This window comes from Megascapheus bottae, chromosome 25, assembly GCF_031878675.1.
Source record: "Megascapheus bottae isolate mThoBot1 chromosome 25, mThoBot2.hap1, whole genome shotgun sequence".
Lineage (NCBI taxonomy): Eukaryota > Metazoa > Chordata > Mammalia > Rodentia > Geomyidae > Megascapheus > Megascapheus bottae.
This window is the reverse complement of record NC_143533.1, coordinates 22,899,157-22,912,613: the sequence shown is the minus strand read 5'-3', so window position 1 is coordinate 22,912,613 and position 13,457 is coordinate 22,899,157. Positions and strand designations below refer to the sequence as shown.

The window sequence follows — 13,457 nt, the reverse complement described above, 5'->3', positions numbered from 1 at the left end:
GACGCAGAGCCCGGAGCGCCCGCGGCTCCCCGGCCAGCCGGAAGGGTCCGGAGGCTGCGGCCCGGGCGGGGCGGGGCTCACCGGCCCGGAAGCCGGGCGGGGCCGACGGGGGCGCACCGGGTGTGGGCGGGGCCGGCGGCGCAGGGGTTAATGGGCGCCCCGCCCCGGCCGCCCTGACTCAGTTCCACCAGAAACCTCCCGGGAACGAGGCGGCCCAGGGCCCCGCGCAGCCGGCACGGGCGTCAGCCGGGCCCGGATCCTCGGCCGGCCCGGCCCCACCCGCACTCACCTGCGCAGGTAACCGGGCCCGGGCGCGCGCGGCGCGGCGGCGGCGGCGGAGCGGCCCGGCCCGGCCCCGGAGCGTGTTTGGCCGCTCGTCCTGCGCCCGAGCGTGTGTCCGGGTACGTGGGCTCCGTCCGTCCGGGTCCGTCGGCCCGCGGGCGGCGGCGGCGGGGAGGCGGGAGCTGCCCGTCCCCACCGCGGGCCCCCGCTCCCCTCCCCGGCTGACCCGGGCCGTCTCCCGCCCGTCTTCCCCAGGTCCAGGCCGGGGCCCCGAGCCCGCGGCCGGGAGGACGACGACGATGGCCGGCGCCCGGCCGTCCCGGGCCCGCTCCTCGACGGTCGCCGTGCGCTGGCTGTGCGCGCTGAGCCTGTGGGGCGCCGCGGCCGCGCTGCCGCCCGAGCTCCCCGGGGGAGCCGCCTGCCTGGACCGCTTCACCACCGGCGTGCCCGCCTTCGTGCTGGACACCGACGCCTCGGTCAGCCACGGCGCCACCTTCCTGGGGTCCCCCGAGGCGCGGCGCGGCCGGGACTGCGTGCGCGCCTGCTGCGCCGCCCCGCGCTGCAACCTGGCGCTGGTGGAGCTGAGCGCCGAGCTGGAGGAGGACGCCATCGCCGCCTGCTTCCTCGTGGACTGCCTCTACGAGCACAACTTCGTCTGCAAGTTCGCGCCCCGGGAGGGCTTCATCAACTACCTCACGCGGGACGTGTACCGCTCCTACCGCGAGCTGCAGAGGCAGGGCTTCGGCGGTGAGGAGGGGCGGGGGCGGACGCGGCCCTGGTTAGCGCCACAGTCCGCCGGGTGGGGTGAGTCGGCCTGCCGGCAGGCGTGTTCGCACGTCAGCTGTGCGGGCAGGTGCGCCCCCGGTCGGGACCGGGCAGCCGGGCTGTCTGCTCACCTTGTTTACCTTCAGAGACCCGGAGGGGCACCACTGCAGCGGGGGGCACCCCCAGCTCTGGCCAGGTGGGGGTCACCCCTCCCCGCAGACCTCATGTCAGCCCTTCTTGTTAGATGTCCGTAAGGGGTAAAGGGAGATATCCGCCTTTCTCCTAGAAACCCAGCTAGCACTCAGACCCAGAAAACCGAGTCAAGGGCTGTGGGGTCAGGGCTAGGGCTGTCTCTGTTTGGAAGCGGAGAAGGGCCTTTCTGCTCTTTACTGGACCAGTGCTTATGGGTCCTTCCCTTTTCCTACCCTTCCTGTGGCCTTGCATCCTGGGTGTCTAGGGGGGAGGGGATTCTGGAAAGTGATGGCGCCCGTTCCACCAGGAAGCAGCAGGCAGTGTAGGTGGTGATGACTCTGCCTGCTTGTGCCCTTCCTGCTCTCCACAACCCGTGGAGTCCCAGGCCAGGGCCACAGCCTGAGACTCAAGTCTGGTCAGGTGGCTGAGCTGGACCAGGGCCACCAGGCCTTAGGTCTAGCCTGCCTCATCTGAAATTCCCCCACTGGTCCACTCGTCCAAGATAGAGTGCAGTGGGGACTTCCTGGGGCAGGGAAGGAGCAGGTAGGGTTTAGGTTGTGTGAACCTCAGGCCACTCTAGGTCATCTCAGCGAACTGGGGTGTTTTGTGAGGGGGGGGGTGTAAAGGGGTGTGTGTGTGTGTATGTGTCCCTGTGTCCATAGTCAGCAAGTCCAGCTAGAGGCTGGGGCAGGAGGTGGGGGGCCAGGCCAGGTGGGATGGGGGCCATCAGTGGACTCCTGTGTTGGATAGAGAAATCCTGCCCTGGACAGCTGCTTTGTTTCCTTTTCCCAGCCTGTGACTAGGCCAGCCTAGTCCAGATTCCTGCAGCTGGAGGCCCCTAGCTCCTGCCCTCCCCCTCCTCCCTAAGGCTGTGGCTCAGGGGGTGGAGTCCTAGTTGTTTCCCTGGAGATGTCCTGAGGCCGGGCAGCTGGGGAGCTGACTTTATTGCCATTCTAGCCCTTTGCTCTCTTGGGGGTGGGAAGAAGGGAGTGGTAGGGCAGAGCTGCTGCTGGGTAAGGACCTAGCTGGGGGGGGGGGGGGAGGGATTCAGCTCAAGGTCTGATGGTTCACCCAGCTTACCCTTCCTTTCACCTGAGGGTCCTGTAAGGAGGGGGCCTCACTCTTCTGCTGGGCAGGCTAAGTGGTCTTTCTGCTTTCCTTCTTTTCAAACTGGCTGGAAGGAGGAAGGGCAGCTTTTTTTATCCTCCTGACTCACCTCTTGGGGTCCTCACCTAACCACTAGCCATGCCTGGGGCCACGTTATCACCACATAGCACTTTCCATCCTACTCTCCCTGTCCCCTTTCCCCTACATCCCTGGACCAGGGCCCCTTTGTCAGTAGCTCCCATACACCTGTTTACCAGTGGAATCTCCTTTCTGCCATTCCTTCAGCTGTCACATCCTGGTCTCATCTTCTCCATGGCCACTTTCGCGAGTCCCCCTTGGCCTTGCTTTCTCTGCCTCATCAAGGAGGAATCCTGTGACTCAGCCTCATGGACAGTCCTTATCTCTTACCCTCCTGTCTCTTAACCTTCTGTTCTGTGCAACCCCACCCTCCCCCCTCCCTCCTCGGTGCCTGGGAGTTGTCCGCGAGCACCACCCTCCACCCTGGACACCATTCCACTTGTAGGAATGCATCTTTAGGCTCAGTTTACTTGTGGGTGCCACAGCTTCCCACCACTCCCTGTAGCACTGTTTATACTAATGAAGGATTGGACAGGATCGGTGTCTCTCAGCATGGCATCCAACCAAACATTGTGATGCTACCCTACGGTGGGCAGCTTGGAGTGAGTAGGAAGGAAAGAATGCTGTGATTCAAATACTATATTCACAAACTGGTCAAAGCCGATGCTTTGGGGGTAAGGAACCTTGAGATTAAGAAGAGGGGATTACTGTGTGTGTGTATGTAAGTGGGGCTGGGGAGGGAAAGAGAGAGGACATGGCAGGTGCGCCACCCCTGGGCTACACCTCCATCACCCAGAATTTATTTTACATGCTTTCGCATGTCAAGAAATTGACTGAGGGGGCAGGAGTTTGGCCTAGTGGTAGAGTGCTTGCCTAGCATGCACGAAGACCCAGGTTCGATTCCTCGGTACCACATACATAGAAAAAAGCCCGAAGTTCTGCTGAGGCTCAAGTGGTAGAGCTCTAGCCTCGAGAAAACCCAAGGACAGTGCTCAGGCCCTGAGTTCAAGCCCAGACTGGCAAAAAATAAAAAACCAAAAAAGATATTGATTTTGGAGCAGAGCCCAGTGGCTCACGCCTGTAATCCCAGCTACTCAGGAGGCTGGGATGGAGGACTGCAGTTCAAAGCCAGCTCAGGCACTAAAGTCCACGAAACTCTGACCTCCAATTAACCACCAGAAAACCAGAAAGTGGTGCTGTGGCTCAAGGGGTAGGGTAGTAGCCTTGAGCTGAAGAGTTCAGAGACAGCGCCCAGGTCCAGAATTCAGGCCTCACGATCAACCAAAGGGAGAAAAAAAAAAGGAAAAGGAAATTGATTTTCATTGTTCTTTCCTTTCATCCATTCAAATATATAACAGACCAGAGGGTGGAAGGGGAGCTAACTCGGGCTGAGGCCATAGTATGCTGGCTCCTAATGTAGCCCCGCAGCGCAGGGAGAATGCCCTGCTGGTTCCCACCACACACATGACATGGCTTTTTCCTAAATACGCTTCAGGTCTGGCTCCAGCCTCGGTGTCCTTGCCTGAGAGTCACTTTGTAAATGACCCCCATGCCCAGCCCCTACTGAGAAGTCTGCAGCACTCCCGCGGTTCCCACACCCTTCTCTCCACTCCCCCTGGTCCAAACTCCTGTGCAGCAGGAACTTCCCTGCCCCTTGCTTAGGGCTCCTAGCTCTCAGCCAGGGAGGGCAGAGGGCAGAGTCTGGTGATGGAGGCCTCCGGGACGTAGCTGTGCTGCGCCAGCCACCGCTGCAGTTTTAAATATTTGAGTATCACATGCAGACACCATGCAGGGTGCTTTGAGGTTTTGGTCAGGCCAGCTGGTCTCATTGTAGAGCACATTTGCCTCCTCCCGTCCACTCCTTACATTTCCTGCTGCCCACGGCAGCACCCCGTGCTCTTGTCCACCACCAAACAAATCCAAACAAAAACGACTTTTTATTCTTGCCCAGTTTGGGAGCCATTTTACATCAGTGTCACCAGGGCCACACTGCCTCCAAAGACTGCAGAGGGGGAGCTCTTCCCCCACCTCTCTCAAGGCTTAGCACTCTACCACTTGATCCTCAGCGCCACTTCCAGCTTTTGTCTATGTATGTGGTACTGAGGAATCAAACCCGGGTCTTTGTGCATGCTAGGCAAGCACTCTACCACTAGGCTAAACTCCCAGCCCCTAGGGGGCTATGTTCTTATCACTGAGCCCTCTTCTTTCTATTTCTCCCTCTCTCCCCGCTCCTCTCTTTTTGCCAGTCCTGGGGACTGAACTCAGAGCCCGAGTACTATCCTTGGGCTTTCCTCAAGGCTAGAGCTCTACCATTTGAGCCACAACACCACTTCTGGCTTTTCTATGTATATGGTATCAAAGACTCAAACCCTGGTCTTCGTGCATGCTAGGCAAGCACTCTACCACTAGGCCAAACTCCTGGCCCTATCTTTCTGTTTCTTATTGGGATATTTGTCATTGGACCTCAGGCCTAACCAGCTAATCCAGGATGATCTGGAAATCCCTTATGTAATCACTTCTGCAAAGACTTTGTATGTGTTTTGTTTTGTTTTGTTTGCCAGTCCTGGGGCTTGAACTCAGGGCCTGGGCACTGTCCTTGCGTTTTCTTGAGGCTAGAGCTCCACCACTTGAGCCACAATACCACTTCCAGCTTTTTCTGTATATGTGGTACCGAGGAATCGAACCCAAGGCTTCATGCATGCTAGACAAGCACTCTACCACTAGGCCACATTCCTGGCCCTGCGAAGACCCTTTTAAAATAAGGTCACACGCCTAGACTAGGGGTTTGCTGAGAAGCCATCTTTATGGTGGGCACCATTCATCTTACTACAGGCCAACTGCTTGTGTGGTCACCTGACCCCAAATCACCTGAAGGAAGCCTAGGAGGAAGCCTGGATGGGTGTCAGGTCCAGGGAGGGCGTGGTTCCCTGGGATCCCTTGTAACCTGAGGCAGAGTCCAAGGTACCACAAGCACCTGCTTCCTAGCTACTCACCCTGGGGCACCTAGGCCTGATGTGTTGTCTCCCTGGGGACTCTGTGGTGAGACTTTGGTCCTAACTGGCTCCTCAGTGGAATTAGGCCACACCAAGGGATAATGTTCCACATTTCCTCTTTGTGTGTGTGTGTGTGTGTGTGTGTGTGTGTGTGTCCCAGGGCTTGAACTCTGGTCCTGGGTGCTGTCCCTGAGCTTTTTTCTTTTTTGCTCAAGGCTAGCTCTCTACTGCTCAGGAAGCGCAAGTGCTCTTTAGGAGAGATAAGCGTCTCATCCTCAAGTACGTGTTAGCCCCCTGCTCAGCTAGGATTATAGGAGTCAGCCATTTACTTCCTCATTTGGCTTTTTTTTTTTTTTTTTTTTGCTAGTCTTGGGGCTTGACGGCACCTAGATCCTGACCCTGAGCTTCTTTTTCTCAAGGCTAGCACTCTACCACTTGCACACTTCCTGCTTTTCCTGTTTATGTGTACTGAGGAGTCGAATCTAGGGCTTCCTGCATGCTAAGCAAGCACTCTACCATTAAGCCATTCTTGCAGCCCTCACTTGACTTTTTTTTACTTTATTTTATTATAAAAGTGATGTGTAGAGAGGAGTTACAGATATATACTTAAGGTAATGAGTACATTTCTTGTGGAACATCTTTACCCCCTATCTTGTTTTTCTTCCCCCTTTCCTCCGCCCCCCCATTCCCCCTTCAGTATTTGACTTCTTAAATTCTTAGCACAAATATTTGCTTATTGTAAAATGCAAGATTAAGATTACTTCTTTAGCTGGGTATATAGGTGGCATATGTCCGTAATCCTAGCTATTCAGGAGACTGAGATCTGAGGATCGTGGTTCAAAGCCAGCGCAAGTGGAAAAGGCCCCATGAGACTTATCTCCAGCTAAGAGTGGCACTGTGGCTCAAGTGGTAGAGCACTAGCCTGGAGCACAGAGAAGCCCAGGGACACTGCCCAGGGCCTGAGTTCAAGCCCCACAACTGACAAAAACAATTTTTTTAAAGTATTACTTCCTTAAAAATGCAAAACCTACACCTACTCATACACCTTTCCCCCCCCTGAGTTGAGGCAGTGTATGCTGTCCAGTAATTTGCTTCAGAAAGTAGATTTTACAATATAAAAATAAGCCAGGTGCCAATGGCTCATGCCTGTAACCCTTGCTAACTCTGCAGGATAAGCTCTACAGGCTCTCAGTTCAAGGACAGCTGAGGCTGCAGAACAGTTCATTAGTTCATTACACTCCATTTCAAAAATAATCAACAAGACTGGGTGCTGGTGGCTCAAACCTGGAATCCTAGCTATTCAGGAGGCTGAGATCTGAGGATCGTGGTTCAAAGCCAGCCCAGCCTGGGCGGGAAAGTGGGAAACTGCTATCTCTAATATACTACTCAGAAAAAGCCAGACGTGGTACTGTGGCTCAAGTGGTAGAGGACTTACCTTGAGTGCCAAAAGGCTCAGGGACTGCGCCCAGGCCTAGAGTTCAGACACCAGGACCAGCAAAATAAGAATAACCAACAAAAAGCCACAGTGCAGCCATAGCTCAGAGGTAGAGCAGCAGCCTAACAAGCACTAAGTTCCGACCCCAGTACCTTCAGAAAAGGTAAAAGTCAGTTAACACCATAGACATGGTTATCTCTGAGTGGAGAACAAGATGCTTGTTTTGTTGTTCCCTCCCGTGTGCCCAGGCAGGGTGCTGGGCTGCGGGTGGGCCTGGGTCGGGCCCACACATTCCACCCCCTGCTGCTTCCCTTCCACTCTCTGGGAGTTGACCCTACCTCACCTTCTCCCCCTCCCTCAGGATCCCAGATCCCCAGGTCCTGGGTGGGCATAGACTTGAAGGTACAGCCCCAGGAACCTCTGGTGCTAAAGGATGTGGGCAACACCATCTGGCACCTACAGGAGGGGGGCACAGACGTCAGAATAGAGGTGAGACTCTGAGCTGGATCCCTGATTTCTCATCCCCTCTGCCCCCGCCCCGCCTCCCCCGGGAGACTCCCCCCTCGCAGGTGGCATGGATGGAGAGGGGGGCTCTGGTCCCTTTCCCCTGGGGTGGTGGAAGGTCATTCTCCTGATGCGTAGTCCTGTGTGTAGAGGAACACTCCGGACCAGGTGGAGCTGTGGGGACTCAGGGAAGGCAGCTACCTGTTCCAGCTGACACCGGCTGACTCCCAGCAGCCAGAGAGTCCAGCCAATGTCACAATCACCGTGCTGTCTCCCAAACAAACAGAAGGTGAGGGGGTCTGGGCCCGGGGCACCTGGACACCCCCTCTCCCCACGGATGGGTCGCCCCAGCTCCCTCACAAGCTCTCCTCCCCCCAGACTACTGCCTGGCCTCCAGCAAGGTGGGTCGGTGCCGCGGCTCCTTCCCCCGCTGGTACTACGACCCCAGCGAGCAGATCTGCAAGAGGTTCATTTATGGAGGGTGCTTGGGCAACAAGAACAACTACCTGCGGGAGGAAGAGTGTATGCTGGCCTGCCGCGATGTGCAAGGTGGGCCTTTGGGAGGCAGCTTGGGGCTCAAGTGATGGGACCCCAGGGTGCGTGGTTTCTCTTCACTGGCCACTCTGCAGGAGCCCCTGCCCCACCCCGTCATCGCATCCCTGCTGGAGCCTAGCCCGCTCTTCTCACTTGGCTCTTCTCTCCCCAGGCCTCTCGATGGGAAGACAACATCCAGGTGGGCTTTACTCCTTTCTCTCTCCCCACACTCCACCAAGTCTCCAGCTGTGCCCTGACCATGCCCCTCAACCGCCCCCCCCCCCCCAGTGCAGGACTACAGGCACCCCTCCCTCAGCTTCTTCCTGTCCTGGTCTGTCCAGTTGGGCTTGGAGGGAGGGAGGGGCTGGTAGGTAACAGACCCTTGAACCTGCTCTGTGCCTGAGCCCTTCTCGCCCCACGCAGTATGCTCTGGCAGCTGCCTGCCCACCCAGTTCCGCTGCAGGGATGGCTGCTGTATCGACAGCTTCCTGGAGTGTGACGACACCCCAGATTGCCCTGATGGCTCAGACGAGACCACCTGTGAAAAATGTGAGACCCTCCCCCCGGGGGGGAAGTGGGGGGCAGCGGGCCCTGCCCTGCGCCCCTGAGAGACCCACACTGGGCCTGAGCTTCTGGCTTCCCCTCTACAGACACCAGTGGCTTTGAAGAGCTCCAGAGCATCCACTTCCCCGGTGAGAAAGGTGAGTCAGATACCCGTGCTGCCATCCTGACTCCACCCACACAGCAGCACCCCACGGGCTGGCAGCCAGCTCTGTGGCGCCAAGGCCAGAAACTGCTCAGCAGCCTAGCAGCCTGTTCGCTGGCTGGCTCCTGGGTGCACTTCTGTGGTTCCACCTCCCATGGACCATTTTCTGTCATTCTCTGAGCTGAACACCTTAAATAACTCCAGCATGCTCACCACACACACATCACTTAGTCACATGGTAAGGAAGTTCAGCGTCATAACCTCCATCACAGGTAGAAAGCCACTGTGACAAGACATAAGTTGAAACTAATGATATGATAAGAAAACAATATAGCAAAACAGTATTACTAAAGTTTAGCTGAGCCTGGCACGAGTAGCTCATTCCTATAATCCTAGGGACTCAAGATGCAAAGATTTGAGGATCTTAATTCAAAGCCAGCCCAAGCCAGGGGCAGTGGCTCGTGTCTGTAATCCTAGCTACTCAGGAGGCTAAGATCTGAGGGTCAAGGTTCAAAGCCAACCTGCACACAAAAGGATTTGAGACTCTTATCTCCAATTAACCTTTAGAAAATGGGATGTGGGGCTTGGCTCAAGGGTCAGGGGCAGTGCCCAGGCCGAGTTCAAGCCCCATGATCCACAGAAAAAAAAAAAAAAGCCAGCCCAGGAAGTTAACTAGAGGTGTTCCTCCAGCCTCGCAAGGGTGGAGCACTGAGGTCAAACTCTGGTAACAGCAAAAGGCAATATTGGGCTTCCCTGTAATCCCAGTACTTAGGAAGCTGAGGTAAGTTCAAGCATTTGGGGACAGCCTAGGTGACATAGTGAGATCCTGTCTCAAGAAACCAATAGCCGGGTGCTAGTGGCTCACGCCTGACATGCTAGCTTCTCAGGAGGCTGAGATCAGAGGACCACAGTTCAAAGCCAGCCTGTTTAGAAAAGTCTCCATAAGATTCTGCTCTCCATTTAACCATTCAAAAACTGGAAGTGGCGCTATGGCTCAAATGGTAGAGCCTTAGCCTTGAGCACAGAGACTCAGGGACAACACCCACAACAGACAAAAAGGAAAGGAAGAAGCTAATAAACAGAATGAGGAAGAAAAAAAAAAAAAACCACCCAGAGACAGAAAGCAGAGACCTTGGGCCGGGAGTTTGGCCTAGTGGTAGAGTGCTTGCCTAGCATGCACGAAGACCCGGGTTCGATTCCTTGGCACCACATACATAGAAAAAAAAGCTGGAAGTGGTGCTGAGGCTCAGGTGTTAGAGTTCTAGCCTTGAGAAATGTCCAAGGACAGGGCTCAGGCCCTGAGCTATAGCCCAGAAGAGAAAGAAAATTGAGTCCAAGTAGCTTCCCGTGGTGTCTGAGATTTACCCAGAATTTATCTTCCCCACGCCTGACAGCGCTGGAGATAGACCAGGTGTTTCCAGGTCTGTCCTTGCGTAGGGTGGGCAGGAAGGCCCTAAGGACTCACTTGCCCCTTTTCCTGTCCCCCCAACCCCCAGGGCACTGTGTGGACCTTCCAGACACTGGCCACTGCCAGGAAAATATCCCACGCTGGTACTACAACCCCTTCACTGAACGCTGTGCCCGCTTTACCTACGGCGGTTGTTATGGCAACAAGAACAACTTTGAGGAGGAGCAGCAGTGTCTCGAGTCCTGCAGTGGCATCTCCAGTGAGCTGGAGGGGCTGGGGGAAATGGAGGCGGAGGTGGCGGCGGCGGCAGAGCAGGGCAGAGCAGGTCAGGGGCACGGGGCATAGGGCTGACCAGTCTCCATCACCTTGCAGAGAAGGATGTGTTCGGTCTGCGGCGGGAAAGCTCCATTCCCAGCGTAGGTAAGCCCCGGTCTCCTGCCACCACACTGCGTGACTGGCGGAGACCCATCCCGAGGTTACCTACTGAGACGGGGCCACCAGGGGCCATTGGCAAGGGAGGGCACCAGGGGAAGAGCAGTCAGGGCTGCAGCGGGGTGGCCCTGTGCTTCCATTTGCCTTGGTCCTGTCTTCCCCTAGGTTCCGTGGAAGTGGCGGTGGCCATACTCTTGGTTATCTGCATCGTGGTGGTGCTAGCCCTCCTGGGTTACTGCTTCTTCAAGAATCGGAGGAAAAGCTTCCACAGAAGCGGCCGCCACCCTCCCCCTACCCCAGCCAGCTCCACCATCTCCACCACTGAGGACACCGAGCACCTGGTCTATAACCACACCACAAGGCCCCTCTGAGCCCCGGGCTTTTGGCCAGCGAAGAAGACGTTCAGGCCAGACTCCTGACTGTGTGCCAGGCCTGCATGGCTCCCCTCGGAAGCCCGGGCTCGAGCCCTCCTGAGGCTCAGTTGAGCACAGGCCAGTTGTGTGTGCCTAAAAGACACAAGGGTCTGGGAGGAACAGGAGACCTTCCGACCTGGAGGACTGTACATAGTAGAAGCTACCTGCCCGAGAGTGCAGAAGAAGGTGGAATCGTGAGTCCTGTTCGTAGGGACCTGCCCTCACTCAGTGTCACTGAAAAGGGACCACAGGTGGCGTCAGAAGCTACCCTTCAACTCTGCACAGCCCAGTGCTAAAAAAAGAGACTTCCTGTGTAATTTGTGCTGTAAAAAAATTGCTTCTTCATGGCTGGGGTCCTAGCGCAAGAGGCCCTGGGTTCTACCCCGTGCACCTCAAAAAACTGAAAATGAAATAAAAAATAAATAAAATGAGTTTTTTTTTGTAGGGGTCTATTTCCCTGTGGGTTTTGTTTATCTGTTTCTTTGTTTGCCTGTTCTGGGGCTTAAACTCAGAGACATTGTCCAAGTACTCTCAAGGCTAGCACTCTACCACTTGAGCCACAGCACCACTTCTGGCCTTTTCTGGTGGCTAACTGGAGTTGATAGTCTCATAGACTTTCCTGCCTAGGCTGGCTCTGAACCACAGTCCTCAGATCTCAACTTCCTGAGTGGCTAGGATTCTAGGTGTGAGCCACCAGTGTCCAGCTAGTTTTCCTGGACAGCACGCAGGCCAGGCCAGTGTCCCCAGCTGCATCCCCAAACCCTGTTTTGTGGGCTGTATTGACCAAGAGGACAGGTTGCTGGGGAGAGAGATGGGACTGCCCTGTTCAACCGGTTCAGGCTTTGGCCACCCTGTTTAGCAGGTCTGTCCACCTTTCCCCGAAACTGCCCTGGCCCCGGCCCCAGCGGGTAGACAGAAATGTCAGGTTTGACCACCAGAGGGGAAGGTGAGGACCATTGTGCAGGGGGCTCAGGGAGGCGGAGGTGCTGCTGTGTGGAAATGCTTCCGGTTGAGTCTCTTGACCCGGCCTGGCGACACCCTCCTGTGTAGCTGGGAACTGGGGAGCAGTGTTGGTTTCTCTTCACCCAAGCTGATTGAGGCACCTCACTCCAAATTATTTTCTCTACATCCTGGTAGTACTGGGGGGAAAAATCAGACTAACTCATTTGTTCATTCAACAAATCATACTGATCTCCTATAGGCCAGACACTGCCAATCATTAGAAATTTGGTTTTGTCAGCTGGGTGCTGGTGGCTCGTGCCTGTAATCCTAACTATTTAGGAGGCTGAGATCTGAGGATTGAGGTTTGAAGCCAGCCTGGGCAGGAAAGTCTGTGTGACTTTTTTTCTTTTTTCTTTTTTGCCAGTCCTGGGGCTTGAACTCAGGGCTTGTTCTGCCTATGTGGTACTGAGTAGATTGCAAGGGTCGGGCTCACTCTCTTTGTTATGGGACACCAGCTTTTTCTTCACAGCCCCCTCTTCTTCCAGCCATACGCTACCCTTTGCAGGGTGATTAATGACTCATGCCATCCTATGCCATAGAACATGACCAGTGCTTGAAGAGTAAGTGTGAGCTGAAGCGAGCATCCTCAGGGAAGGGGTTAGATCAAGAGAGGCTGTGCCAGCTTCCCAGGCCACAGCTGGCTTTGGCTGGAGGAGGTATAATCTCTCAGCAGCCGCTAGGGGGGGCGCTCACCACTCCTGGCAGCTGGCTTGTCTCCCTGCCAGGACCTAAGGGGAGTCCCATCACAGGCAGGTGGCAGGGCGGGAGGATGGGGGCTGGCAGGGTGTCCACTGCTCTCCTGGAGAGCAAGGCAGTCAGCAGCAACACAAATGCTGTACTTGGGATGTGAGCTGGCTGCTCTGTCCCTCACTTGACTCTTTCTCAAGGCTACCCCCACATTTCCCACGGGCAGGGCCTCTACTCCCCATGCCCCCTTGTCCCTGAGAAGCACTCACTTCATGCCATGAACGATCCAGGGACAAAGCTTTTTCCTGGCTCTCCAGCTCAAGCGCGTTGTCCCTTCCACTGGCTTAACACTGTGTACAGCCCTCCAGCGCACAGACCTGTTGCACATGTGAGCCAAAGCCTCACCTGGATCAGGCAAGAAATGGGTCTGATTTACATCTGTTTCCTAAGTATCCAGCAAATGCTACTGCAAAGAGGCAGAGGCTAGTCACGTCATGAAGACTAAGAAGGCTGAGACATGGCGTTGTCAAGCAGGCATCAAATAGATGAGTAAGGGTCTTAAGGAGGTATGTTTACACTCGCAAAACTGATACAGTACTCACAGTGACATCTTAGTCTTCTTTAAAATGGGCAATCCTGGCTGGCACATGCCTGTAATCCTACCAAGGAGGCTGGGATCTGAGGAGCACAATTCAAAGCCAGCCCAGGCAGAAAAAGTCCCCAAGAGACTCTTATCTCCCATTAACCACTCAAAAACCAGAAGTAGAACTGTGGCTCCAATTGGTTGAGTGCTGACCTTGAGCAAGAGAGCTCAGGGACAGTGCCCAGGCTGACCACAAAAAAAAAAAAAGCCAATCCTGACGTACTAAGATAGATGAACACTGGAATTGCTCTAAATGAAATAATAAACTATTCACAA

The 13,457-nt window shown here is 55.5% G+C and overlaps 1 protein-coding gene across 2 annotated transcripts; it reads left to right on the top strand.

Annotated features, from left to right (window-relative positions):
* The first annotated feature begins 182 nt into the window (after positions 1-182).
* On the top strand, positions 183-11,293 carry Spint1 (serine peptidase inhibitor, Kunitz type 1). 2 transcript variants are annotated; one of them, XM_090318592.1, is made up of 11 exons: positions 183-297; positions 538-1,029; positions 7,214-7,341; positions 7,507-7,645; positions 7,735-7,905; positions 8,063-8,089; positions 8,314-8,439; positions 8,541-8,591; positions 10,093-10,263; positions 10,377-10,424; positions 10,602-11,293. In XM_090318592.1, exons 2-11 carry the CDS (start codon positions 582-584, stop codon positions 10,805-10,807), a joined length of 1,515 nt encoding a protein of 504 aa, XP_090174718.1. In that variant the 5' UTR covers positions 183-297; positions 538-581; the 3' UTR covers positions 10,808-11,293. The 2 variants fall into 2 exon arrangements, with proteins under 2 accessions (XP_090174718.1, XP_090174719.1); XM_090318593.1 differs by lacking the exon at positions 183-297 and adding an exon at positions 312-401.
* Positions 11,294-13,457: the final 2,164 nt, after the last annotated feature.